The sequence below is a fragment of the Heterodontus francisci genome, chromosome 27, assembly GCF_036365525.1.
Source record: "Heterodontus francisci isolate sHetFra1 chromosome 27, sHetFra1.hap1, whole genome shotgun sequence".
NCBI classification, from domain to species: Eukaryota; Metazoa; Chordata; class Chondrichthyes; order Heterodontiformes; family Heterodontidae; genus Heterodontus; species Heterodontus francisci.
This window is the reverse complement of record NC_090397.1, coordinates 25,192,041-25,219,871: the sequence shown is the minus strand read 5'-3', so window position 1 is coordinate 25,219,871 and position 27,831 is coordinate 25,192,041. Positions and strand designations below refer to the sequence as shown.

The following is a 27,831-nucleotide window of genomic DNA, read 5'->3' as shown; positions in this document are numbered from 1 at the left end:
ATCAAAATCTGTTCACTGTCCGAAGCATGAGTTGTTGAAATCATGGAACTGGCAACTGGTCCAGGATGCATAATATAGAATCATTATTAAATGGGTTTTCTTGAATTCTTATTGTTCTTCGGATTGTTCTACAGCAATATAAATGGGTGAAATAATTCATGATGAAACAGATGGTCTTAATCTATGGAGGGAAATGCACTTGATTCTTTCTATTCTATTCACTTTCCCTTTAGAAAATAAAAGCAGTGCAGATAGCCATCAAAACTACTATGAACTAGGTGTTTTTTTTGTTCTGCTATGTTCTTTTTGTTCATGTTTGAATTGTTTTCTCTTCGCTTGACCCCCTCCACCATACAATAGATCGTGACTGAGGCTCAAAAAGGCAACATAGTCCTTCATTCTTTTGGAGACTCCTCAACTGATTGTTACAAGAAAACTGCCTCAAAGCAATGTACTGGATGATTACCTCCTCATGCCAACCCATTCCAAGTGAAACAGACAAGATAAAGAATTAGTTACATGGGAATCAATGTACTCCACATAAATTAAAAGGGCACTGCATTTTTGTTAACAAAAATACTCATTACCATGATGTCTGACAGGATTTTAGTTAGCTAGCCACTAAACTTTATAATTCGTTCTGTGATTTTCAGAGATTCATTAACAACTTTACAAACAGGTGCCCGATCACATCTGAAATATACTATGGGCACTTTGGTTTCTTTAGAAGACAAATACAGCTCTTGTCACAGAGGACATTACTTTGAATGGGCAGAGAGCTAACTGATTAGAATATAATTCCAGTTTATTCACACAAATCAGGAGGAATATCTTAAGAGCTTAGTGGTGTCTGTTATATGTCAAAATGTTTTGACACACTTTTATTCCTGGAGCCTAATACATGCCATTTCTTAGCACAAGAATGGTGTGAATAATGCAGGTTTTCAGCTTGGAATGAGTTTGCCATTGTGGCAGTCTTTGGGGTAGCACTTGGGGACTCAGAAATAGCCACATACCGTTACCATGGTTACTAATGTTAGTAGTGGCATGTGATAATGTAGTCCTAGTAGGTTTGATGCAAATGAAGGTCTAGGCTATAACAATAATTAGTATATCTACAAGAACAAACATGTGTCACTGTACTCATCCAGTATTACAATATAGTGTTTAAAGAACTCTCACAAAAATGTTAGATGTTGTAGCCAAGTTTACAACAAAAGAACTTTAATAGTCTTCATTAAATGGTTTGTTTCTTCCATATATGAACACTGAATATAAAGATGATGGGGCTTTAGTTGAAGTTCAGTTAAGCTTGTGCTGCAATTGAAGGTATAAACAGGTTCTTAAAAAAAAAGAAACAAGGGCCAGCTCTTATAAGTGGTGCAAGTGGAGCTTACATTATTTTCTATCATGTTGATGTGCAAGATATGTCAGCATTCCAACCTTATTTCGGTACTTACAGCTATTATAATGCTATTGGTCTTCAGGAATTATCGTGTACAATGCAGTTAATTATGATGGAAGAGATAAGTGACTATCAAAGATTTTTTTCCCCAGTCTGCATCTCGACAGCTATCACTTCCATCTCCTACAATAAATGCGTTCAAATAAACATATCTGTCTCACTCAAATGTTTTCTCAAATTATTCAATAATGAAGGTATTAACTTTAACACTTTTATGTATTTGCCATATATATACACCGTCTACTGAGCCATTTTAGCGCAAAATTATATTTTTGCTAAGCCATGCATAATTTGATGGCTCATATTAAAACAAATAAAATCCAGATGAAAGTAATGAACTATGCTTTGCTTAACGTATTCTGATTTTCAAACAGCACAATCTAAAGCACAAGTTTAGGTCTACTAAATGTACAGTGAAACCTGAAATTAGGGCACCTTAGGGGCTTGCAGTAAGTGTCCTTACTTTTAAATTGGTCATTGTATGTATGGCAAATCAGATGAGCCAAATATTCCAGGATTCACTATACCTCCCACAACATTCCATTTGTTCTTCTGGACTCACATGGGATCATGTCCAATTCCGAAACTTTGCCAGCAGGTTGTAATTTCAGTGCATTGGGTTCCCATTGCTGTCCCTTTGTTTTCCGATGAGAGCTATCCTGATCCTAGGATCTGCTATGCTGGCCACCTGCACAGGGCAGGGTGGCTGCTGTAGGGGCAGACTGCCTGACAAGATTCCAGCCAAACTGAGGGAGGGAGGGAACTAATGCTCTGCAGACCCGTCTAGAGACAACCCTACCCCCTCTCCCATCCACTCTCACTGTGTGCTGCAGCTGCTAATGTTTGACGCGCTGCGGATAGGAAATGGGCTGTTGGTAGATCATCAGTACCTGATACACTGGAAGAGTAGGGCTGCCAACTCTGGAGGTATTCTTGGAGGTTTTATCATATGTTCTATCCATATGACATCAGATTATGTGACATCATTATCATATAACTTCTACAAATATTACATATATTGTATAAAGGTTGGGTCCCCTGTATTTGAAAATCCTTATTTATGGTTTCACGGCAGCAGCTGTTGCGTGATAAGTTCAAGAATCAAGGGACCACCCAACAGCCTAAGTGGTGAAAGAGGGATGCGGAAACTATTTGAGCTACGTCTGCCCCCAGTCTCCCATTTGTGCATTTTGCTTTCAAATTTAGTAAAAGTCTTGATGTTAGGTTTCTAAATATATCTTTAACACTTGGGCTTTCTCCCAAGTTTGCATAAGCAGTTCTTGTGGAATTAAACTTGGTCTCTTAAGCATACTATGATTGGGGCATTGTGACGCAAACAAGCAATTAGCCCTACCATTTTATTCTGAACAATAGGCCGTATGGGATGGGATGGCCGTTAGATTATTCTGTCCACTGACCACCTCCAGGCGCTTACCCATTGTCTCTCAAGACAAGGAGGCCAAAGAAGAGAAAGAATCACACCATCAAGTTCAGGCTATTATTAACAATTAGTTTATTTACAAGATAATTGTAAGGAAGCAAAAGAATATTGCAAGTAGGCTGTTGTACAGTTCTTAACTTACAAAATACTTAAACTGCTCTAAAGCAATAGTATCCACAATCTTTTCTTCAACAGCTCTTTCTTCAGTTGGAATAGGTTGTGAGAAGCAGGAAATGAAACATTGCAGGAAAACCCACAATTTTTATACATTTTTCTAGAACTCTGGAAGATATAATCGACAACCCAAGATCAAAGATATTCTTTCAAATAGCCAGTTAGGATACTAACCATTCTTGACCCTTAAGTGGACAATGAATGAACAATACTCTCTTGGCCACCTAGGTTTTGACACCCGACCTCTAGAAAAACAGTGGTTAACGTCAGCAAATAATACCCTGTCCATGTAGGGGCTACTAATTCAACTATCCCTTCCAAACTAACATATCCTAACTAATCTGTAGATCAATGGGCATGCTTGAAGCTGACAGGCAGCTATCAGAATTGATATTTTAAAAATAGCATAGGAAATACACAAATTTCCTCATTGTAGACATGATGGAATTACACTTCTATCACAAATAAATACTGTCCTGTACCCTGACATACTTTGGAGCCAGCATCAAGTACTGAGCAACAACATCTATACAATGCCATATGCTGACATAAGGTTAACGTAAGGAAGCTGCATCTTTTTCATGGCTTGGCCACACCATCTATTCTCAGTTTTAAATCTGCTGCCGAAGGGTAATGTACTGCACTGGACTCAATTGCTCTTTGTTGTACACTGGTGGGATTCAGATTTATGTACATTATTTAAAGACAAAAATAAGTTAATGCTCATCATTGCGGGGTTTTCAACTAGGAATAATCTAAACAAGAACACACAGCTCATAAGAAATTGGCTTTTGACAGTGGTATCAAAGGGAAAAGCAATTTTAACATTTCATAACCAGTGTCCAAATAATAAATTAGATTACAATCCTGGACTTTTCTGTGACCAATACATGATTTTCTTTTCCTATTTTAAATCAACTATAATATTGTCTTCGGTTCTCTGGTAATACTAGTAGCTCAAACTGATATGGTGTGGTGAATGTTCCACAAATGGTGTTTTTTTTTAGGATTTTTAAAATGATGGCCACTTGCTTTGACATATAGCCAAGGTTAAGGTACAGTTCACACAACATAATGAGCAGAATTAATAGCCTCTTAGCACTTCCAACATGTAAACTTTATTAGAAAAATATAGTTATAGTAGTCCTGAATACAATGGTTTTAATGTTTGTTCCAAATGGTTGTGGAGTATCAACTGGGAGAAAAAAAATCCCAAAATCTCAATTCTTTTTGGCTTTTATTTTTATGCATTTTGCTTTTTCTGGGAGCTATTGCCATCTTCTGGTCATAAGATTCAACCTTCCTGCCTTCAGAAATAAGTCTCAAAGAAAAAGGTATAGTGCCTCATTTTCAATTCTTTTAAACGTGTCTCCATTTTCAACTGTGTTTCAAAATTTCTTTTTAAATATTGTTCTTTGAGCTTTTAGTTTTTTTTGGGAGGGTCGTCTTTATTAAACACAGTAAAGTTTTCCTGCCACATTAACTGCAGCTTTCTAAATCTGGCATCAACTGTAATGTCCTGCTTGTCTGTCCGTCTGAACACTGTCCCAGCTGAGCATTCATTTCAAGTCAGCTATGTGGCCTGGTCCAATCTGCACCTTCTCCTTTGTTATCTCTTGCCCAACCCCCACCTCACTTGTTTATAATCTGTGACTTTTCTAATATTTGTCAGTTCCGAAGAAGGGTCACTGACCCGAAACGTTAACTCTGCTTCTCTTTCCACAGATGCTGCCAGACCTGCTGAGTGAATCCAGCATTTCTTGTTTTTGTTTCAGATTTCCAGCATCCGCAGTATTTTGCTTTTATTCATTTCAATGTAGTGATCAAAGAAATTAATCAAAGCCTAAAATCTATAAATGTACAAATTGCACTTTCAAAATAAGGTGGATAATTAACATATTTCAAAGCCTCATGGACCCCATTCTCAGATATTAGTTGTTTTGAGTTTTCTTCTATTTGTTAAAATTTATCTACAATTTTCTTTAAAAAGTGTGAAAAAATTATAATCCTAATCATAGTGTATTAAGAATTATTTCATGTTGAATATACAATTTAATATCAAAGATATAAATAAGACATAACTGTTATCTTGATGTATGGTACAAACTGAATTGCCAATCTTGCACCTCTGCTTATAGCTTGCAGATCTTTGGAATGGCGGAAGGCTCCCCTCTATAGACTATTATAGCACCTGCAATTTCTAAACCTGTCCCGCTCAGTGATCAAAAAGTACTGGTAAAACAAAGCCAGAAAAAACAATACTGGGGCTTAGGTTAGGAAGCAATAATAAAAAATGTTTTCTAATTTCCTACGCACGCGACTGGACAGAAGATTTAGACAGCCACATTGACTAGACCTGCCTTTCCCTCTTCCCATGTTACATGCACAGATGTATTTTTATAACTGTAATGTCAGTCTTGGCTCAGTAGGAGCACTCTTGCCTCAGTCAGAAGGTCCTGGGGTCAAACCCTGCATTAACACACAATCTTCAATGCAGCATGGAGGGAGAACTGCAGAAATGGAGGTACTGTCTTTCACGAGACGTTTGAGGGCGTGTCTCCAGTTTCATAAAAGATACCATCAGATTACTTGATGGACAGCAGGACTTGTGTGTCCTGGCCAACTCTCATATGCAAACTGGCTGCTGCATTGGCCTACAAAAAAAAACTGATTCAGCTAAAAAATAATTAACTGACTGCAAAACACTTTGTGACATCTTGAGGACGTCACAGGTGTTATATAAAGGCGTAATTTCTTTCAGTAGTTTATGATGGGTATAAATTTATATAATTATCTTCCTGGGGTAGACAAATTAGACACCTTTTATTTCAGGAACCAAAAAACTCTTACTTTACTGTCTCTGAATCATCTTAAACTACTTTCCAAATCCTCTCTGTGAAATGTCAAGCCCTCCTCCCCCACAATGACCTCCAACTCGGTGAGGAATGCCACAGAGGATCTGCTAGGAATGTTAATTATTAAAGTTGATTAAATAAGTAGATCTCAGTACCAAATGGAAAAACCATGCTTCAGATAAAAGCTGTACGTGATAACATAACAGACTTTGCAGTTCAATGTCAAAAACCTGATATTACAGCAAGCATGACCAGAACACTCCATGTGAAAATATGAATAATTTCTCTAATATAGGTCTAATGATGGGACACACTTCAACAGATCATCATACTGGAACACAAATGTCTAATATTTATCCTAGTCCTTAAATCCTTTTAGTTCGATATGAAAAAAAGACAAAAAAAAATGCGATAACATGCAGAACTCAATGGGTTGTGATGTTACATTAAGATCAAACTGCCACTAATGGACAGGACCACAGTTTCAAATAGATTTTTTTTTTAAAAACAGGCAGTTTCATCAATAAGGGTGTAAAATTCTATCTTCATACTTCAACAGCAGTGCAAAACATTATAGCATTAAATGTCTCCATAATTCAGATAGAACCAGAGGACACCAATGTAAGGTGAATGACAAAAGAACCAACAAGTAATATTAGAAATGATTTTTTTAACAGTGAGTGCTTAGGATCTGGAATGCACTGCCGGAGAATGTGGTGGAGGCTGATTCAATCATGGCTTTCAGGAGGGAATTGGATAAGCACCTGAAAAGAAAAAAATCTGCAGAGCTACGGGGAAAAGGCAGGGGAGTGGGACTAGCTGAGTTGCTCGTGCAGAGAGCTAGCGGGAATGGCCTATTTCTGTGCTGAGTCTATGTCAACAACTTGGCTCACTTTTGAGACAGCACAAGCAAAATCAATATAGTACATGCGGCCTAAAACCAATCCTTTACATACGTAGCTTTAAATAAATGAAGTTACCGTAATGAATAGTTTGGCAGAAAGACCAATGATTGCATTCCTGCAAATATACAAGTAGCCAAGTCAACTAAGTAGAGAAAAAATTTTAAAACTCTTCCTAATTTATTATAGAGATTAAAAGTTTTAAAGTATGTTAATTGTTTATGTACAAATTTTTCCCCTCCCTACAGAAATGATCCCAAATATCACCACATAAATCTTTGAACTTCTTTCCTATCTGGCCATTGAAAGGTTTTGTTTAAAAACAAATAAAGAGTTAGCACATTTATCAGAGCATATATAGCCAGCTCTGCAAGAATCTTAAAGCCCAAGGGCATCGGAATGTTCAGTCTGTAGATCAGATAGGGTACAATGAAATAACGAAACTCTAATAATTTTTGTGGAATGGTGGCAGCAACCAAGCAGAAAAAAAATACTAAATTCCAGAATATCGATTTGGACTTCAATGCTTCCATGAATGTCCAAGCAGCAAAGATGTAGCCTGGGACCAACACATACTTAATCAGTTCGTGCCTCTGAAAGATATTTTTCCAAACATAAAATGTGTAGTGTCTGTTATCAGCCAGCAAGAACTTATGGACATAAGTGAATTTCCATACCAACAACAGGGAGACAATTACAAGGCCTGTGTAAAATAATGGATGCTTCTTTACCGAATCTAGGAAGGAAAGTATCTTATGTGGGGAAAGCAGATGAGAAACAGAGAATATAAGGGTGAAGGAGAAGAAGTAGAATAACTGAGGAAAATTCAGAGTGATCTCGTGGTTGGTTCTGTCGCCAACAACTATCCCTCCATTCAGGAAGACAAATAGCAGAAATCCCACAACTAAGATAATGTATGGCCACGTCATAAGTATCAGTGCTTTCAGATTGTTTATCGACAGGACATATTCGAAAAGGAAGTGCACAATCTTCTTGATTTCTGCAATTGAATCTGGAACAGTAGGTGTCCTTTCATCCTTTTTCTTGAGTGAATTGGTTTTCCACGATTCTGTCAATTTCTGTGCAACAACACTTCCTGCACAGAATATAATCCAGATGATATTAGTTTGACGAAACATAAAAGCACAGAAGCCAAGACAGGCAGCAATTTTGTGACTCCCATACAGGCACATCAGGTAAGTAAATAAGATGAAGAATGTTGAGCCTGCATCTGTGTAATAGAGGAATGAGAAAAAGTAAAGCAGGGGAAATGAGGCAAGTGTTAATGCAGACACAATTCTCTGGAACGCAGAGGTAGCCTGGAAAGAAAAAAATGAAACAATTACAACACATTATTCACTGACAAGACATCTCCATTAAGTCAATGAAAGCTACTGCAATTTTATAATACAACAGAACAAAGTATTTCAATCACATGCAAGCAAATGCTCTATCAGAGCATTCATGTTCTTTATCTCCAATTTGTAGTAGTTTTCACATGACCATCATTCACTGCTATTGACAGAACCGACTAATCCAGTTAATTCACTCTGATATGAGGCTAGCATTACTTCCATGAACAGAATCAGGAAAAACAAGTATGTTTTGTGTATCTCAAACAACAGAACAAATATGTGGGGAATCAGCTGCAAGTGCGCAGAAGAATTTTTGCTAGTTCTGAGCTTTCCCACCGTAACATACTGAGCCCTAGCTACGATGTGGCTGTACACTGGTTTGCACTTGGCCAATTATTCTACATATTTTTTTCAAACCAAGACTAACAATAACAAGTTATGATTGCAACCCAGAATAATCTAGTGGCATATCTATTACGATTCTTCAATCACACTTTGTAGGGAGCCAATGATTTTGAATTTTGTGCTGATTACATTAAGGGTAACAATATTGGAGCTAGTACAATTAACACTTATTAGCAACAGTCACTTCAGTCCGCAATCCTTAGATACAGGTTAACTCTTGAGCTATCACAGTATTCCACTGTTTCTCTTGTCCCCAGTTATAGCTTAATGTTTGATGAATAGCAAAAAGATTAACAAAAAGGCATTTGAAAACACTGTCACTTCCATTAGTTCCAAAATAGCATTACCAGATGCACAAACATGTCAGTTGGAAGTATGAAAGTTTTCCAACACAAGGCTCTTCTGATGGTTACATGTATAAGTGCACTGCTTGGTATGATTCAGGACAGACATCCTGGGTTCAATTCCCAGTTTGCACTGCACTAACTGAAGTATGATTATTTGTTCGGTGTCCCTGGGCTAAGAACAAGGAAATTAAGCCAGTGTTTCATATCCTGATGCTGGAATCACTCAGCAGGTCTGGCAGCATCTGTGGAAAGAGAAGCAGAGTTAACGTTTCTTCCGAAGAAGGGTCACTGACCCGAAACGTTAACTCTGCTTCTCTTTCCACAGATGCTGCCAGACCTGCTGAGTGATTCCAGCATTTCTTGTTTTTGTTTCAGATTTCCAGCATCCGCAGTATTTTGCTTTTATTTCATATCCTGATGGTTAGAGAGCACTTATGGAGACCGGGTAAGGACAGAGCAGATAGAAAATCACTAGCCAACCATTGGAAATTTATTATATCTCTATATTACAGCTTTGCAAATGGGGGTAAGATGATGTACTACAGCACAAAATCATTCAGCAGAGGGCTTCTTTGCAAAAATATATAAAATTTCTAAATAGCCATGTTTAAAAAACTAATGATTAAAGTAGCACTTCATGTTAACTGTATATTGTGTTTAATTGTATGCAGGTGGTGGAGATTAACTGGTGTTTCCACAAGCACATATAAAGAGACACTATTTAAACTGTGGTGTGGCTGAGTTAGGAGGTAAATGCTTGTAAATAAATGTAAGACTGAGCAAAGATTGGCTCCAGTATTATCCTTCACCAGCTGGCTTTCTGAAGTATAACACCCCATACAACAGGAGCCATACAGCTTTAATTGCAAGTTTTTCTATTTTAAGTGCATCAAGCATTGATTATTATTTTGGTGCATAAAGAAAAATGAACAGGAACTTGTGTACCTTGTCCTTCTTCTGGTGTATCTTGCACAAAAGCAGATAAAGCAAGTAAAGGTTCCCAGTACTGAACAGCAGGTTAATAAATCGTAGCATTCCTGTAGAACACACCACAGTCCCTGTCCAGCCCAGCAGCCACGACACAGGCTTGATTATCCCAGTAGAGACCAGATAGAGGCCGGGTAGTGTTGTGATCATTGGATCCCACTGCATGTTATTTGAGAATTAAACAATTTTAAATATACTGACATTGTGAACAAGTACTATACAATAAGGCAACTTGAGCAAAGAGCAATTCACAGTAATATGAACTTAATTTGAGAGTCTGCCATTTTCCACAGGCATGAGTAAAGGTAGCTACAATTTTATGGAACCTAAAGCACAAACTGCACTTGATGTACTAGGTGCTTGTTTGAGGAACACTGCACGTCTCATGATTTGCTTTTCCACACTGTTCCAAGAATGTTACATGTGAAAAGATGCTTTTAAATCACATGCCTCAAAATCTTTGAAATAGCTCGTTTATATCTTGGGTAAATAAGGAACCATCAGATTACAAAGATCTTTCTCCAAGAATAACAGCATTGATAGATTGGTGTATTATCTTTTACCATTTCATGAATGTCTGAGTCCAAGTTTAAAATTGTTACACAAGATACAATCCAGAGTCAACAACTGTACCACACTGGAGGTTGACAGTAATTTCCAATGGTCTGCAACAGCAGCAGAGAGAAGTGCCAAGTGCGGTCAATTACTTTCATATAGTATGAGAAACTCAAAGATCAAAATCAACAGTTACTTACCAGAAAACTGAAATTTGGAATCAGCCTCATTAATTGCTGGAAAATAATATATGGAGCGGGGAAGAGCAATGAACAGAGTGGACAAGAAAATAATTCTCAATGCCCCAATAATTTTTCTCCTGATTTTCTGGCAGCAGCTTCCAAGTATTTAATCTTTAATTCCGGGAGACTCCAGGAAAATCATGGAGGGTTGACAATCCTATGCTAATATCACTGGTTTTTAAAATGAAATACTATTTCATGAATGGTGCCCATGTTAAAAAGTCCCCTCCAAATTGGGACATAACCTATTTTGTAATGATAAAATTGCACAATAAATCACTTCACAAGATGCTAAGTCCTTCTTAAATATGGGGATGGTGCCACAGGACTTGAGAATTGCAAATGTTAAGCCCCTATTAAAAAAAAAAAGAGTACAGGCCAGTCAGCCCAATGTTGGTGGTGGGGAAACGTCTAGAAACAATAATCTGGGACAAAAGTAATTGGCACTTGCAAAAGTATGGGCAAATAAATTAAAGTTAGCATGGATTTGTTAAAGGCAAATCATGTTTCACTAACTTGATTGAGTTCTTTGATGAAGCAATGGAGAATCACTGAGAGGGTTGTGAACTTTTGGAATTCTCTACCCCAGAGGGTTGTAGATGCTCCATCACTGAGTATATCCAAGGCTGGGATAGACAGATTTCTAGACTCTAAGGGAATCAAGAGATATGGGGAGCAGGCAGGAAAGTGGCATTGAGACAGAAGATCAGCCATGATTATATTGAATGGTGGAGCAGGCTCGGGGGGCTACTCCTGCTCCGATTTCTTATGTTCTTTGAGGGTTGATGGGGATATGGACTTCCAAAAGGCATATGACAAAGCACCACATAATAAGCTTGCAAGCAAAATTAAAGCCCACAGAATTAAATGGACAGTGGGAGCGTGAATACAAAATTGGCTCTGGGGCAGAAAACAGAGATTAGTAATGAACATAATAAAAACAAGAAATACTGGAAATACTCAGCAGGTCTGGCAGCTGTGGACACAGAAACAGAGTTAATGTTTCAGGTCAGTGACCCTTCTTCAGAACTGGCAGATATAAGAAACGTAAAAGATTTTAAGCAAGTAGAGCCGGGGTGGGGCAAGAGATAACAAAAGAGGTGTTGATAGGACAAGGTCACAGAACAGCTGACCAGAAGGTCATGGAACAAAGGCAAACAATATGTTAATGGTGTGCTGAAAGACACAGTGTTAGAACAGATAGGGAGTTAATGGACTGAAAACTGAACAGCCACAAGCACAAACATGAAAAAAAGTGGGTAGGCACAGTAGAAATAAACAGAACAAACTAAAATAAAATAAACACAAAAATAACTAAAAATGAAAGTAAAATGGGGGGCCCCCATCATGCTCTAAAATTACTGAACTCAGTGTTCAGTCCGGCAGGCTGTAGCATACCTAATCAGTAAATGAGATGCTGTTCCTCGAGCTTGCATTGATGTTCACTGGAACACTGCAGCAATCCCAGGACAGAGATGTGAGCATGAGAGCAGGGGGGTGTGTTGAAATGGCCATCAACCGGAAGCTTGGGGTCATGCTTTCGGACTGAGCAGAGGTATTCCACAAAGCGGTCATCCAGTCTGCATTTGGTCTCCCCAATGTAAAGGAGACCACATTGTGAGCAGCGAATACAGTATACTACATTGAAAGAAGGACAAGTAAATTGCTGCTTCACCTGAAAGGAGTGTTTGGGGCCTTGAATAGTGAGGAGAGAGGAGGTAAATGTTACTCTGCTTCTCTCTCCACAAATGCTGCCAGACCTGCTGAGTATTTCCAACATTTCTTGTTTTTATTTCAGATTTCCAGCATCCTCAGTATTTTGCTTTTATTTTAGGTAAATTGGCAGGTATTACACCTCCTGCGATTGCAGGGGAAGGAGCCGTGGGAAGGGGACGAGGTGGTGGGGGTAATGGAGGAGTGGACGAGTGTGTCGCGGAAGGAACGATCCTATCGGAATGCTGACAGGAGAAGGGAGGGAAAGATGCCTTTGGTAGTGGCATCACGCTGGAGGTGACTGAAATGGCGGAGGATGATCCTTTGGATGTGGAGGCTGATAAGGTGGAAAGTGAGGACAAGGGGAACCCTGTTGCGGTTCTGGGAGGGAGGTGCGGGAAATGGGCCGGACACGGCTGAGGGACCTGTCAACCACAGTGGGGGAATCTTCGGTTGAGGAAAAAGGAAGACGCATCAAAAGTGTTGTCATGGAAGGTAGCATCATCAGAGCAGATACGTCAGAGACGGAATGGAACGGAGTCCTTATAGGAGGCAGGGTGTGAAGAAGTGTAGTCGAGATAGCTGTGGGAGTGTGTGGGCTTATAATGAATATTAGTAGACAGCTTATCCCCACAGATGGAGACAGAGACAGAGAAGGGTGGCACAGTGATTAGCACCACAGTCTCATAGCTCCAGTGACCCGGGTCCAGTTCTGGGTATTGCCTGTGCGGAGTTTGCAAGTTCTCTCTGTCACCGCATGGGTTTCTGCCGGGTGCTTCGGTTTCCTCCCACAGCCAAAGACTTGCAGGTTGATAGGTAAATTGACCATTGTAAAAATTGCCCCTAGTGTAGGTAGGTGGTAGGAGAATGGTGGGGATGTGGTAGGAAATATGGGATTAATGTAGGATTAGTATAAATGGGCTGTTGTTGGTCGGCACAGACTCAGTGTGTCGACTGAGGGCCTGTTTCAGTGCTGTATCACTCTATGACTCTAAGTCGAGAAAGGGGAGGGAAGTGTCAGAGATGGACCATGTAAAGGTGTGAGAAGGGTGGAAATTAGAAGCAAAGTGGACAAAGTTTTCCAGTTCGAGGCGGGAGCAGGAAACGACACCAATACAGTCATCAATGTACCGGAAAAAGAGTTAGGGGAGTAGGACTGGAACAAGGAATGTTCAACATATCCCACAAAAAGACAGGCAAAACTAGGGCCCATGCGGGCACCCATAGCAACACCTTTTATTTGAAGGAACTGAGTGGAGTTGAAGGAGAAGTTGTTCAATGTGAGAACAAGTTCAGCCAGGCGGAGGAGGGTGGCAGTGGATGGGGACTGGTTGGGCCTCTGCTCAAGGAAGAAGCGGAGAACCCTAAAACCATCCTGGTGGGGGATGGAGGTGTACAGAGATTGGACGTCTATAGTGAAGAAGAGATGGTTGGGGCCAGAAAAACGGAAATTGTCAAAATGACGCCGGGCGTAAGAGTCACGGATGTAGGTGGGAAGAGACTGCACCAGCGGAGAATACAGTCAAGATAGGAAGAAATAAGTTCAGTGGGGCAGAAACAGGCTGAAACAATGGGTCTGCCAGGACAGTCCTGTTTGTGGATTTTGGGAAGGAGGTAGAAGCGGAATGTCCGGGCTTGCGGGACTATGAGGTTGGAAGCTGTAGAGGGAAGATCTCCAGAGGAGATGAGGTCAGTGACAGTCCTGTGGACAGTCGCTTGATGTTCGGTGGTGGGGTCATGGTCCAGGAGGAAGTAGGAAGGAGTGTCTGAGAGTTGGCGCTGAGCCTCTACAAGGTAGAGGTCGGTATGCCATACAATAGCACCAACCTTGTCTGCAGGTTTGATGACAATGTCGGAGTTAGACCTGAAAGTACAGTGTGTGGCAAGTTCAGAGGGGGACAGGTTAGAGTGAGTTGCGGGGGGGGGCAGAGAAATTGAGACGACCAATGTCACGCCAACTGTTTTCAATGAAAAGATCAAGAGCGGGTAAGAGGCTAGAGGGAGTGGTCCAGGTAGAGGGAGAATGCTGGAGGCGGGTGAATGGGTCTGCTGATCGGGGTGAGGACTCCTGGTCAAAGTAGTGAGCCTGGAGGCGGAGGCGACGGAAGAAGAGTTCAACGTCATGAACAGTTGTTTTCCAGACTGGAGGGAGGTATGCAGTGGTGATCCCCAGTGGTCAATATTAGGACCATGCAGAGTTTGATACAGTAAATGAGGAACGGCAGAAGGATCAATGGAAGATAAAGATGCAAGGTGATGAGCAAAAGGAATTAGAGGTAACACGAAATAAAAACAGAAAGTGCTGGAAATACTCAGCAGGTCTGGCAGCATCTGTGAAGAGAGAAACAGAGTTAATGTTTAAGGTCTGTGACCTTTCATCAGAACTGACAAAGGTTAGAAATCTAATAGATTTTAAGCAAGTGAAAGGGGGAGGGGGGGAAGAGAACAAGAGGGAAGGTGTGTGATAGGGCAGAAGGCAGGCAAGCTTAAGTGACAAAGATATCATGGGACAAAGGCAAAGAGTGTGTTATTGGTGGGGTTAAAGACAACGCATTAGTCCAGAATTAATATGAAGATTTTTTTAAAATAAGGTGTTATGATCTAGAAAGTACTGCCAGAAAGGGTGGTGGAAGTAGATTGCATGGCAACTTTCAAAAGGGAATTGAATCAATACTTGAAGGGGAAAAATACATACAAGGTTATGGGGGGGGGCAGTCAGGGAGTGTGACTATTTGAATAGCTCTTTCAAAGAGCCGGCACAGATAGAATGGGCTGAATGGCCTCATTCTGTTATGTATCATTCTATGAAATTCATTACAGCTGGAGGCAACTGAAGCTGTAAAACTTTTAGAACACTTTAAACATCGGTTAGGGGTTTTAGCACCTCATTCATGCCTCGGTTCATATTATAAGAAGCGGGGGTGGTGCAGCAAAGCTGAGCAGAAAAGGTGCGGCTGTAACCAAGTGCAAATGGACAATAATCACCAATAATTTCCGTACCTCTGAAAATTTCCCATCGCAGTACCGCTGCGCCTGCGGGACGTGAAACATTTCGTCCATGTAAGGAGTCCTCTGCCCCCGGCTGATCATGGAGAAAACGACGGAGGAGACGAGGAAGCTGCTGCTCACAACAGCAGAGAACACGAGCTGCTCGAGCCGCTCCATCCTTCCCGGGACCAGGAGCTCGAGCTCTGGGACAACAATGAACCGCGCTCGAACAGGGGCCCCGACTGATGATGCGGGGCGGGAGTGACGCAGATAGCAGCAAGCGGGGCGGGAGTGACGTAGTAAGCGCCGCACGGCGTTGCTCGGGCACATCCGATTGGGTCCGGAACCCTTATCGTCGTTCCAAGCCTGCCGGGGGATGGATTTGTTGGTCGGAGTTGCTTCCGGTTAGTGGCTGTACTGTGAGTTACTGGTGAGTTTATTTAAATGAGGATGTAAGTGAAATGCTGAAGGAACCTGATGAGGTCCAAACTAAAACAGAAAATGCAGGGAATACTTAGGCGGGTCTGGTAGCGTCTGTGGAGAGAGAAACAGAGTTAACGTTGCAGGTCTATGTGACTTTTCATCGGAACTGGGAAAAGTTAGAAATGTAATGAGTTTTGAACAAGTAAAAGTGGGGAGGGTGGGAAGAAGAATAAAAGGGAAGGGTTGTGATGGGGTGGCGGATAGGAGAGATTAAACGACAAAAGGGTTCATAATACAAAGCCAAAGGGAGTGGCAATGGGACCAGTAAAGGAACAAAAAGTATGTCTAATGGTGTGACTGGCAAGATAGCAGCCACCTGAATGTAGAGTAAAATAAATAAGAAAGGAATGGGAGAAAAAAAAAACCAGAAAAGAAAAATGAAACTAATTGGGGGCAGTGGTTATGATATAAAATTGTTGAACTCAGTGTTGAGTCTGGAAGGCTGTAAAGTGCCCAGTGGAAAGATAAGGTGCTGCTTTTCTAGCTTGCATTGAGCTTTAGTGGAACACTGCAGCAGGCCAAGGATGGAAAGGTCTGATTAGGAGCCAATTAAAATGACAAGTGACAGGAAGCTTGGGGTCACGCTTGACTGAATGGAGGTGTACTGCAAAGAGGTCAAGCAGTCTGCCTTTAGTCTCCCCATTGTAGAGGAGACCACATTGTGAATACAGTATACTAAATTGAAAGAAGTACAAGTAAATCGCTGTTTCACTTAGAAAGTTTAAGGTACAGAAAGAGGCCACTTGGCCCATTGTTTCTGTGCTGGCTGAAAAACGATCCACCCATTCTAATCCCACCTTCCAGCAATAGAATCATAGAAGGAACTTGGAAGGAGTGTTTGGGACCTTGGATGGTGAGAAGGGAGGAGGTAAAAGGGTGGTGCTGCATCTCCTACCCTTACATGGAAAGGTGTTGCAGGAAAGGGGGATGGTGATGTAGGTGACTGAGGAGTGGACCAGGCTACTACAGAGAGAACGGTCACTTCGAAATGCTGAAAGGGAGGGAAAGATGTGTTTTGTGAGGGCATCACGCTTGAGGTGGCGGAAATGGCAGTGAAAATCCATTTAATACAGATGCTGGTGGGGTGGAAGGTGAAGACAAGGGGAACCCTATCATGGTTCTGGGAGGGAGGGGAAGGGGTGAGAGCAGAAGTGCATGAAATAAATCGGACACGAGCGAGAGCCCTGTCAACCACTGTGGAATGGGATCTTTGGTTGAGGAAAAAAGAAGACATATTGGAAGTGCTAGTATGGAAGATTGCATTGTCCAAACGGATGTGATGGAGACTGAGAAACTGGGAGAATGGAATAGGGTTCTTGCAGGATGTGGGATGTGAGAAAGTGTAGTCCAGGTAGCTGTGTGAGTCCATGGGCTTGCTGAATATTGGTTGATTGCCTATGCCCAGAAATGGACACAGAAATGTTAAGGAAGGGGAGGGAGGAGTCAGAGATGGGTTGTGTGAAGGTGAGAGAAGGGTGGAAATTGGAAACAAAGTCGATGAAATTTTCCAGTTCATGGCGAGAGCAGGAAATGGCACCGATACAGCCAACAATGTACCAGAAAAAGAGGTGAAGCAGGGTCCAGAGTAGGATAGGAACAGGGAATGTTCCATATATCCCAGAAAAAAAAGGCAGGCATAGCTAGGACTCATGCGGGTATCCATGGTAACACCTTTTATTGGAAGGAAGTGAGTGGATTTAAAGGATAAGTTGCTCAGTATGACAACAAGTTCAGCCAAGAGGAGGGTGGCGGTGGATGGAGACTGGTTGGGCCTCTGTTCAAGGAAGAAGCGGAGAGCTCTCAGACCATCCTGGTGGGGGGTGGAGGTGTCGAGCAATTAGTCATCCATGGTGAATAGGAGACTGTGAGGGCCAGGAAACAGGAAACTTGAAGTGACGGAGGGCATCAGAAGAGTCCTGGATGTGGGTGAGCCTGATTGGTATTTGATTTTATTCTATTGAATACTTGGGATTATTGGTGTAAGGAAACAGAAATTAGATCTACAGCTCAACTGTTCTCTGTTGGTGTGGTTTATGTTCCTCCCTCAATGTGTGGTTCCCTCTGACTTTACTGTTCTGGCTGCATATCTCAATAATTATTTGCTTTGTTTGATGATTCTGCTGTATCAGTTGAGCATCTGAGTCTTCAGGACTCTTGGGTTTCTTTCAACTTCATTCTTAGCCAATACAAAGCCATTGATATGTTTATTTTTCTTTTTGTGTTGTACTTTACTGCTAATGCTTGTCTGTATTAAATTTCATCTGCCGTCATTCTTTCCACTTACATAGTTTTGTCCAATTCGCTGTGTATTTCCTGAGTTCCCTCCTCCAATCAACTTTCCCTCCTACTTTTGGTATCTGCAAATTTATCTAATTTGCATTGGCTTTGTGAATACAAGTTATTAAAAGGCCTGAATTTATTATAGTGCCGTTCCAAACTTAGGATGCCCCTAAATGCTTTACAACCAATGAAATACTATTGAAATGTAGTCACTATTGTAATGTAGGAAACGATGCAAATTCAAAACAGTAATGATCTGAAATCAATCTCAAGGCTCACCGTGCCGCCCATCCCCCACCCCTGGCCAACATAATTTCTCCAACTAGTAACGGCTATTTTCTATCCTTGAGTCTGTTTTTTAATCTATTCCAAGCTTTACCCTGAATTCCCACCACTTTTGAGTTAAATTAGTAATCTTTTGTGCAAACGTTTGTCAAATATTTTTCAGAAGCCTAGTTATATTAGCTCTTTGGGCTTCCTGTAGTCCACTTGTGGTACCACTTCCTCAAAAACGTTCAGGAGCTTAGCCAGGTAAGGTCTTCTGAATCTGTTTTATCTACAGTTTACCAGGTTATCAATTCTTTTATTTTACAGGGCATTGAGGTTACCCCAGTGAGTCATTCTCACCTTTTCTTGCCTTTTTGAAAACGGACTCTACGATAGTTAATTTTCAAATTACTAACCTTCCCAGTACCCATCAAATCCCTCATAACGATTGTCAGTGTCTTTGAAACCTCATCGCCTATGCCTGTTAGTACTCTGTGATAAATCCATCTGCCTCTGATACGAGCACTAGGATTTTCCCTACACAAATAATTAAACATCGTTACTGGATTACAGTCAGTTTAAATCATTTTCCTTGGATTTGTTTTGTTAACCACCATGTTTATCCAAACAAAGAAACTGGAAAAAAATTGAAACTATTGTGATGATAGTCCATATTCTTATGCTACAAAGCTATGTAGTCAATGCATAAGTGACTGTACACACAGGGAATTCTGGTTCAATAGGTATAACAAAGATTAGAAGAGACATGTTCTGGTTGTAATTAGAGGTCCTTCTACCTTATTCCTGATGCCTTGTATTGGGAATGAAAGTCGTTGCACCTAGAACATTTGGTATTTGAATGTTGCAATAAAGGTTACAATATTTTAAAAAAACAGCAAGGGCTTCTCTCCCAGTTTGGTTGCTATTTTGACAGTACTCAGAGTTTGTGGTGGAGATTTCCCTCTTTGTCAGTTATATTTGAAGGAAATCCATTGTCATCAGAAATGTTGTCATTTAGTGAAGCTGTCAGTTTATTTTGGGATACCTACCTTTTGTGTGGACATCGACATTCGTCTGCAGCTGTTAACAGTACTGGATTAGGAAACCTGTTTAGTTGGGAGCTGAGCACCATTTTGGAGATTGGCCTGGAAAATAGTCGTGGCAGCATTCGACATTTTGTGCCTTTGGAGTTTTGGTCAGTCGGAGTTTCATCTCCTCACCTGTTCTTTATCCATATTGGACTTGTCAACCGTGAGCTCATGGTCGACATAATTTATTTATTTTATTTATTTACAGATACAGCACTGAAACAGGCCCTTCGGCCCACCGAGTCTGTGCTGACCAAGAACCACCCATTTATACTAACCCTACAGTAATCCCATATCCCCTACCACCTACCTACACTAGGGGCAATTTACAATGGCCAATTTACCTATCACCTGCAAGTCTTTGGCAGTGGGAGGAAACTGGAGCACCCGGCGAAAACCCACGCGGTCACAGGGAGAACTTGCAAACTCCGCACAGGCAGTACCCAGAATTGAACCCGGGTCCCTGGAGCTGTGAGGCTGCGGTGCTAACCACTGTACCACTGTGCTGCCCACAATTGCAACGGAACTTTCACCAAGGGCCATTCGCAGGCGACATTAGGATAAAGCAAGGTCTAACTCTGTTGTATCCGCTGTATAACATTTAATTCATATTGATTTGACCATTAAAATACAGAAATAAGGTGAAATCTAGTTTATTGATTTTTTTTTTTCCATTGTGGTTATTTGATAAACGCTATTTTTTTGTTTGGTTGATCCTAACATGAATCATAACACTGGATATTTTGATTTTAACAAGCGTATGCACTGCTTTATGTTTGTGAATTTTTTTTTTTAAATAGTGGACAAGCACAGCTAATTTTCCTTGGCCTAAACTGTAGTATCTTGGTATCTTGTTCACGCGCATCCTATGCTCCATCTTTGCAATTAAGTGTTAATATTTTCCCCCATCTACTGTTATGTGACCATGGTAACAGCTTATTTTTCTTTCCCATCCCCCAATCTGTATTAGTCAAATCATAATATTGCTAGTTTGTCCAACTTTGTTAAAAGCTAGAAGTCTGAATTGATGGTTTGTGTAGTAGTCACTAATAGTCTGCAGTTCAGAAGTTTAATTTCGAAATAATGCTGTTACTACCCAGCCAAGGCCATCACTAAGTTTGAGAGCTGACTAAGTAATCTGCAATTTAACTCCATTTTTGTGATGGAACAGTGACAGATATGATTGGATCACTCTCATGTCAGTCGTTGTGGTAGATGTGAAATGAGCAAGGCTAACTGAGTTAGAGATGCACTACACTAACATCCAAAATCCTAAACTACTAACCCTGTCATTTGTTAACGTTATTAATCACTCTGCTTAGGACATTTTTATTACCACACTGTAGGTCTTCCCAATGTTTCTAAGAAAACAAAAGCCCCAAAAAGTGAAGATATTAAAAGGCCATCAATTTGCTGACTTTGCAAAATAGTTTCTAAAAGTTATACAGGGATTTTAAATAACCTGGAAAATAATGCTGAATTTGGTGTGATTTAATTACGTGACCAGTGAAAGACAATAAACAACATTTTTCTTTACATTTAGGGAATCCTGTGTTGACACTTTGTGCCTTATCAGGGGAACAGGGGCAGCTAGAAGAGTGTAGTTTAGAAATTCTAAGATGTGTAAAGTCATATTTTATACCCAGTCATTCACCATTCAATGTCGTATGTCTTTATACAAAAAAAAAGTTGTTTTGTTGGATTAGTGTCTAACCAGAAAGCAAATGCATTCCTGGGTATTTCTGTTTTTAACTTTTTCCATTACCAATTGGTAAGTGTGTTAGTCCTGGCATGAACCTTACAATTTTTTGAAAGAAGGATTTTACATGGCTATGAAGTTGTCTTTTTGTGATGTGTTTTATTAATAGTTGAAATCATTCTGTTACTTTAGGTATGATTATCGTCCAGTGAATTGCTGCTTTTAGCTGATAAAGAAGATGATTATGGCACATAAACTAAAACTTTTTCCAGAATGCACTGTAACACTTTTGTTGTTTAAAGATGTTAAAAATGCTGCTGAACTTCGAAAGAAAGCTGTGGAGGGAGCCATAGATGGAGCATTAATAAATGCATCAATGGTGAGGATAATAATCTAATTACCACTGTGAGTGTATATAGAGGCTGCTGTATACTGATTGTTGAATATGATATTTATTCCATGAGTGAAGGAGATGGTGTAACTGAGCTACACCACCAGCTCATGAGCAGAATAAGCAATGTGTTTATTGATTCTTGTACAGTATTTTATTTAAACAAAGTGTGGTTCCAGTTTCATGTTATTTTGTTAAAAGTTTTATTGTACTGTTACCTTTTAGGGGATGACTCTGGGTTGGTGAATAATTCATAACAAGAGTGCTGACCCATTTATACCAGGCAGTCACTGACCAAATGTTGAAACAGCTGATCTCAGCTGGGATAATAAAGGCATGTTAAAACTGGCTTTAGTAGCTTTAGGGATAAAGATTAAAAGAAAAGACAGGGTTTCACTCCTTATTACTATCCAATTGTTAGAAATTTATATGTATACATTTTTGGGTGAGGAAGGCATCATGTTTGGTTGTGGTCACTTTTTTTTCCCTGTCCCACCCAGACCAGCTTCAAGGACATTCACATATGCTGTAAGGTAAATCTTGGCAGTGAGGGAAATAGACAACCAGCAACCTTTATTTTTTTTTCATGTGAAATTAAGTTCTGCAAAGTAGCAGTTACTAAGTAGCTCCATCTACCATTCTATGATGCAAATTGTTTTGAGTGTGGTTTCATACGTAGGAATATTGATCATGTGCTCTTCTGCGGTCTGTTGGTATAGAGTATCTGTCGTCTAATTCTGGACATGTTCCTCCATTCTTTTTCTCCTATCACTCCAATGTCAACTGAGATGAACCACTTTCTTTCATGCATTAATTTGTATTCCTAGTTATATTCTTACACTTTATAAGGATATTTCTTAAATCTAAATTCATATTTTCACAATTGTGCACTGATGTTGATTGTTTGTTTTTGCATTTAAGTTTGAAGATTAACAACTGTGTCATCACATAATCTAAATAATTTCTGCTTGATTTGACCTTGCTCCCTGTGTGCCAGTTTCATGATCTATATCTTGCCGATGCACATGTTTTTGTATTGCCTGGCAACATTGCATGACCTTCAGACGTGCATGGTTAGGTAACAAAACTTGAGTTTTTAATTTACTGGAATGACATTCTATCTTTTGGTGCTGTACATAATTGAGCTATTCCAAGGCTTCATTAATGTACTGAGTTAGTTGCGTTCTATATCAGTGCAGAAGGCAAGATATCCCAAGGTACACCCAAACTTCTCCCGCTGAAGCCGTAAAACTTTGTAGCTTACAAGCTCCATAATTACTCCTGATACCATTTCCACAGCATAGCGAAAGTTAGTAAAAATGACTGAAGTGATGCAGGTGAGCATTCCAGGGAGACTCCATATTGGTTGTGTGATGACTTTCTTGATACGGATTAAGTGAAGTAAATAGAATCACTTTAGGAATAATATGTTCCTCTGGGTAGAGATGTCACCCCTGCCTCTTCCTTTGATTCTATCTTTCTCCCCATTTACATCCTGTCTGCTTTCCTGCCATGTCATTTGATCACCTTGTGATCCAGGCTCTGTGACTCTACAGTCACACCTTTCTTGTATTGTTCACTTTACTTTGCATGCAAACTTGCTTTTGGATTGGGCAAAGATAATAATCTCTTCATCTGCCCTTAGTTCCCTTGATCAAATGGTCAGCAGTCCAAAAAAAATGGTTCTCTTATCAATACCTCACACAATATGATCAAGTGGGTTTCCATTTACTATTGTATCACCTGCAACTTGTTCTAGCTTAATATTGTCCAACCTGAAACTTCTTAACCCCATCTTTGAATTCTGCCATTACCATGCTACTTTAAGCTAATACTTCAAAAATGGAATTCTACCATTAACCCTGCTTCCTTGCAGCACTGCTGCAGGTTCCAATTTCAGCACTGTCCAAAATTCCTTTGGGATCACTCCTGATGGATGTAATAATATGTGATCCTTGAATATGTATTTATATTTCAAAAAGCAACTGTTTTTAAAAAAAAAAAGCAAACTTCCTAGAATAAAATCACTATCAGTAAGTCAGAACTAAAACTATTGAATGTAAAAATATTAATTGCAGAGCTGGTTTGTTTTCAGAAGATTTTGTTCTGTAATTATAATATTGTAAGTTGTCAAAGTGATTTGATTTGTGTCTAAAATATATCTACTCCTGTGGTTTTATCAATAATAACAATGTGAATTAACACATGGAGCTGTCAGTGCAATAACCTCTTTTTATGTAAACTATACACATAGTCTTTATCTTTTCTTGCAGGTAATTGATCCATTTCAGATACTCGTGGCAGCCAACAAAGCAGTTCATTTACACAAACTGGTCAAAATGAAGACAAGAAGCCTTTATTCTGAAATCATATTTAATCTCTCACCAACAAATAATGTAAGATTTGATCTTAACATTGAATTAATTTTGGAGTGTGCTGTAATCTCACATATGTATTATCAGATGTATTCAGGCTGCTTTGCAGTTGAGTGCCTTGTTGCCACCTGAATACACCAGTTACATAACTATAGAGTTGAACCTCACAATTGTGAACTGATAGTATCTTCACGGTGGAAAATTCAGTGGCTTCACTGGAATAATGCCACTCACTATGTAATTTGTAGTTAAAAATGAATATTTTTATTTCAAAGATGGTGTCAAGAATAGAAAAAGAACCATTGAACCTCCAGCTCCTTTTCCGTTCAGGGATTTGCTCGACATTCTGTCGGTCAAGCCAACCAACCACTTCAAGAGAAAATTCTCAGGCAACATTTCGTGCTGGGATAACATAATTAGAATGATAGAATTATCCCCACTACAGGTGTGGTTGTTTTGTGAGGCTGTTGGGAACAGAATAATGCATTATTTAGCGTACCAAGTCATTGTAGACAACATCTCCGCTCAGTCCGCAAGCAGGACCCTGAGCTTCCGGTTGCTTGCCATTTCAACACTCCCCCCTGCTCTCATGCTCACATCTCTGTCCTGGGATTGCTGCAGTGTTCCAGTGAACATCAACGCAAGCTCGAGGAACAGCATCTCATCTACCGATTAGGCACACTACAGCCTGCCGGACTGAACATTGAGTTCAATAATTTCAGAGCATGACAGCCCCCCATTTTACTTTCATTTTTAGTTATTTTTTCTTCCTTTTTTTTTTACATTCTTTTTTTACATTTTTTACAATCTTTTTTTGCATTTATTTCATTTCATCTTAGTTTGTTCAGTTTGCTTACCCACTGTTTTTTTTCAGGTTTGCACTTGCTGCTGTTGAATATTCAGTGTATTTACACCTAATCTGTATTAATGCTTTGTCTTTCAACACACCATTAACATATTGTTTTCCTTTGCTCCGTGACCTTTTGGTCAGCTATGTGGCTTGGTCCAATCTGCACCTTCTCCTTTGTTATCTCTTTCCCCACCCCCACCTCACTTGCTTATAATCTGTGACTTTTCTAATATTTGTCAGTTCCGAAGAAGAGTCACTGACCCGAAACGTTAACTCTGCTTCTCTTTCCACAGATGCTGCCAGACCTGCTGAGTGATTCCAGCATTTCTTGTTTTTGAATAAGGATGGTTGGCTCATTAAACTCTTCCTCTGTTTCATTGCTGCAGCCTTTGTTCTTTTTAAATTCACTTTGCTTTAAAACACAGTACTTAAACGTAACTTGGTCCCAGATCCTATCCGTGAAGAATAAAGGAAGATCAAAATTCCCAAAATGCTTCAATCTCATTAGTATGTTTCTCAAGATTTCAGATGCCTTCAAAAAGTTTGGGATTTCAGATAGTGACTCTGCTGTTCTCATTGTTCTGGTGGATGATGGAGAGAAAAAATCTAATTTAGAAGATATCATAAGCCAAGTGGAGGGACAACAAATCTGTGTTCAGGATATCTCAACAATAGCAGATGTGACCAAAATTAAAAAGGTATGTAAACTACAAGGCAACTTGCAAGAAATAATGGGCCTTCAATTTTTTTTATTCTTTCATGGGATGCAGGCGTCACTGGCAAAGCTAGCATTTGTTGCCCATCCCTAATTGCCCTTGACAACTGAGTGGCTTGCTAGGCTATTTCAGAGGGCAGTTAAGAGTCAACTACATTGCTGTGGGTCTGGAGTCACATGTAAGCCAGGCCAGGTAAGGACGGCAATTTCCTTCCCTAAAGGACATTAGTGAACCATATAGGATTGTAAGAAAGGTTTTTATGACAATTGATAGCTTCATGGCACCATTACTGAGACTAACTTTCAATTCCAGATTTTTATTAATTAATTGCATTTATTAATTAATTGAACTTAAATTCTACCGGCTGCCATAGTGGAATTGAACCCATGTCCCCAGGCATTAGCCTGGGCCTCATTACAAATTTTCAAAATTAGCTTTGTCTTAAAGCTATCTGCATTTCAAACACAATTTACATTCCACTCACTTGCAAATTATCTAAACAGCCTTAACAGTGGTATAAATTAGGCTTTGCAGCTGAGTTTATTTTGTACTGCAACTATTGCATTTCAATGCAGTTTAACCCCTCAAAATTAAAACTAGCTCGACAAAAACAAATTGATGTGCTGAATCACTCAATCTAAGTTGTATATTTTGTGCTACTTTTCAGATTAGTTATATTGACACCACCAGATGTTCCTATTAAAATTTAAATTTGTTTATATGAAGCTTGCAGTATCAAAATATTTTGAAAGCTGAATCATTGACGGCACAATGTTGCAGCATACTCCAGTGATGTAACAAAGAAAGCCTAATTAAGATTGAGGACATCAATGGCAGATGCCTGTTCACACCTGCGATCCTTTATATACATCATGTCTGATCTTCTCCATGCTGTTGTAAGACACATACAGCAGAGGCCAGTTCATTTCTTCGTTGGAAGGGTGGGTGAATCACCTCAGACCACCTGTCTATGGCGGGCTTTAAGCAGATTTGAAGCAATGTTTCTCCTACCAAGAATTGTGCAAGACACAGGGAGACAGAAGGGGAGGTGGTGGCAGGGCGGGGCAGTGTGGTGTGTGAAACGTGAATTTCTTTTCAAATAAGGGACCCTTGCTCTTACTTAAGTCCAAATTAAAATGTTTTGCTTTCCACAGTTTTACAAAGTGGCTCCTGCTGAGGAACAAGTTGGAAAGTTATTGGATGCAATCATTTGTCGAATGTCGGTGAAAGATATTCTGTGACAAAAGAAACTGTTGTCTTATAAGGACTCTTCAAGGATTTTGTTGGTCTGAAATAAAGAGAGTAGCTGTGTACAAACTGTAAACTTTACCTCCACTTTTATGTGTATTTGAACTGAAAATCAAAGCTAGCTGCAGCTAGTTTTACAAAACACTTGTAAAAAGTTCAAGTTTAAATCCAAATGTCGAAGCAAATCTGTATGAAAATTATTTTCAATAAAAATCCTGTAAGTTCATGAGCATTATTTTTTTTAAAGAGTTCAGAGCACTGTGGCTATAGTATATACAGGAAGTACAACAGCAACTCACCAAGGCTGCTTGAACAGGACTTTCAAAAGTAATCATCACCATTGAGGAGAACAAGAGCAGCAAGTGTATGAGAACACCATCACCTCCAAATCCTGCACCATTCCGACTTAGACATAGATCGGCGGGTCAAAATTTTGAAATTCTCTACCTAATAACACTGGGAGCATGTGGACTGCAGTGATTCACAAAGAAGGCCCACCACCAACTTTTCGATCAAAAGCAAAATACTTTTTGCTGAAAATCTGGAAAAAAAAAGCCGAAAATGCGGAAAATAGAGTTAATGTTTCAGGTCTGTTTGACCTTTCATCAGACCTTGGACAAGTTAGGAATGTAATAGGTTTTGAGCAAGGGGGAGGGGGTGGGGGAGTGGGAAGAAGAATGAGAGGGAAGATATGTGATAGGGTGGAGGGTGGGAGAGATTAAATGATTCATTGTGCAAGGCCAAAGGGAGTGGTAATGGGACAAGTGAAATGAAAGATCTGTTTAGAGGAGGTGTGAGTGGCAGGATAGCTGCTGTCTGAATGCCAAGTAAAGAAACAGGAGAGAAAAAAAACAAACCAGCAAAAGAAACATGAAACAAAATGGGGGCAGAGTTTACGATCTAAAATTGTTGAAATTAATGTCGAGGCCAGAAGGTTCTAAAGTGCCCAGTCAAAAGATGAGATGCTGCTACTTGAGCTTATGTTGAGCTTCAAAAGAACACTGA

The 27,831-nt window shown here is 39.9% G+C and overlaps 2 protein-coding genes across 4 annotated transcripts; one reads left to right on the top strand and one right to left on the bottom strand.

The window, feature by feature from the left end:
- Positions 1–2,961: 2,961 nt before the first annotated feature.
- On the bottom strand, positions 2,962–15,678 carry alg10 (ALG10 alpha-1,2-mannosyltransferase). 2 transcript variants are annotated; one of them, XM_068059010.1, is made up of 3 exons: positions 15,442–15,678; positions 9,890–10,090; positions 2,962–8,156 (listed from the first exon to the last, which is right to left on the bottom strand). In XM_068059010.1, the coding sequence occupies exons 1-3, from the start codon at positions 15,604–15,606 to the stop codon at positions 7,101–7,103; spliced, it is 1,422 nt and encodes a 473-aa protein (XP_067915111.1). In that variant the 5' UTR covers positions 15,607–15,678; the 3' UTR covers positions 2,962–7,100. The 2 variants fall into 2 exon arrangements, with proteins under 2 accessions (XP_067915111.1, XP_067915112.1); XM_068059011.1 differs by having other exon boundaries at positions 9,890–10,094; positions 15,442–15,511.
- Positions 15,679–15,771: 93 nt separating this feature from the next.
- On the top strand, positions 15,772–27,042 carry tprkb (Tp53rk binding protein). 2 transcript variants are annotated; one of them, XM_068059008.1, is made up of 6 exons: positions 15,801–15,859; positions 18,641–18,723; positions 21,439–21,625; positions 23,911–24,033; positions 25,384–25,560; positions 26,733–27,042. In XM_068059008.1, the coding sequence occupies exons 3-6, from the start codon at positions 21,485–21,487 to the stop codon at positions 26,817–26,819; spliced, it is 528 nt and encodes a 175-aa protein (XP_067915109.1). In that variant the 5' UTR covers positions 15,801–15,859; positions 18,641–18,723; positions 21,439–21,484; the 3' UTR covers positions 26,820–27,042. The 2 variants fall into 2 exon arrangements, with proteins under 2 accessions (XP_067915110.1, XP_067915109.1); XM_068059009.1 differs by lacking the exon at positions 18,641–18,723 and having other exon boundaries at positions 15,772–15,859.
- The last annotated feature ends 789 nt before the right edge of the window (positions 27,043–27,831 follow it).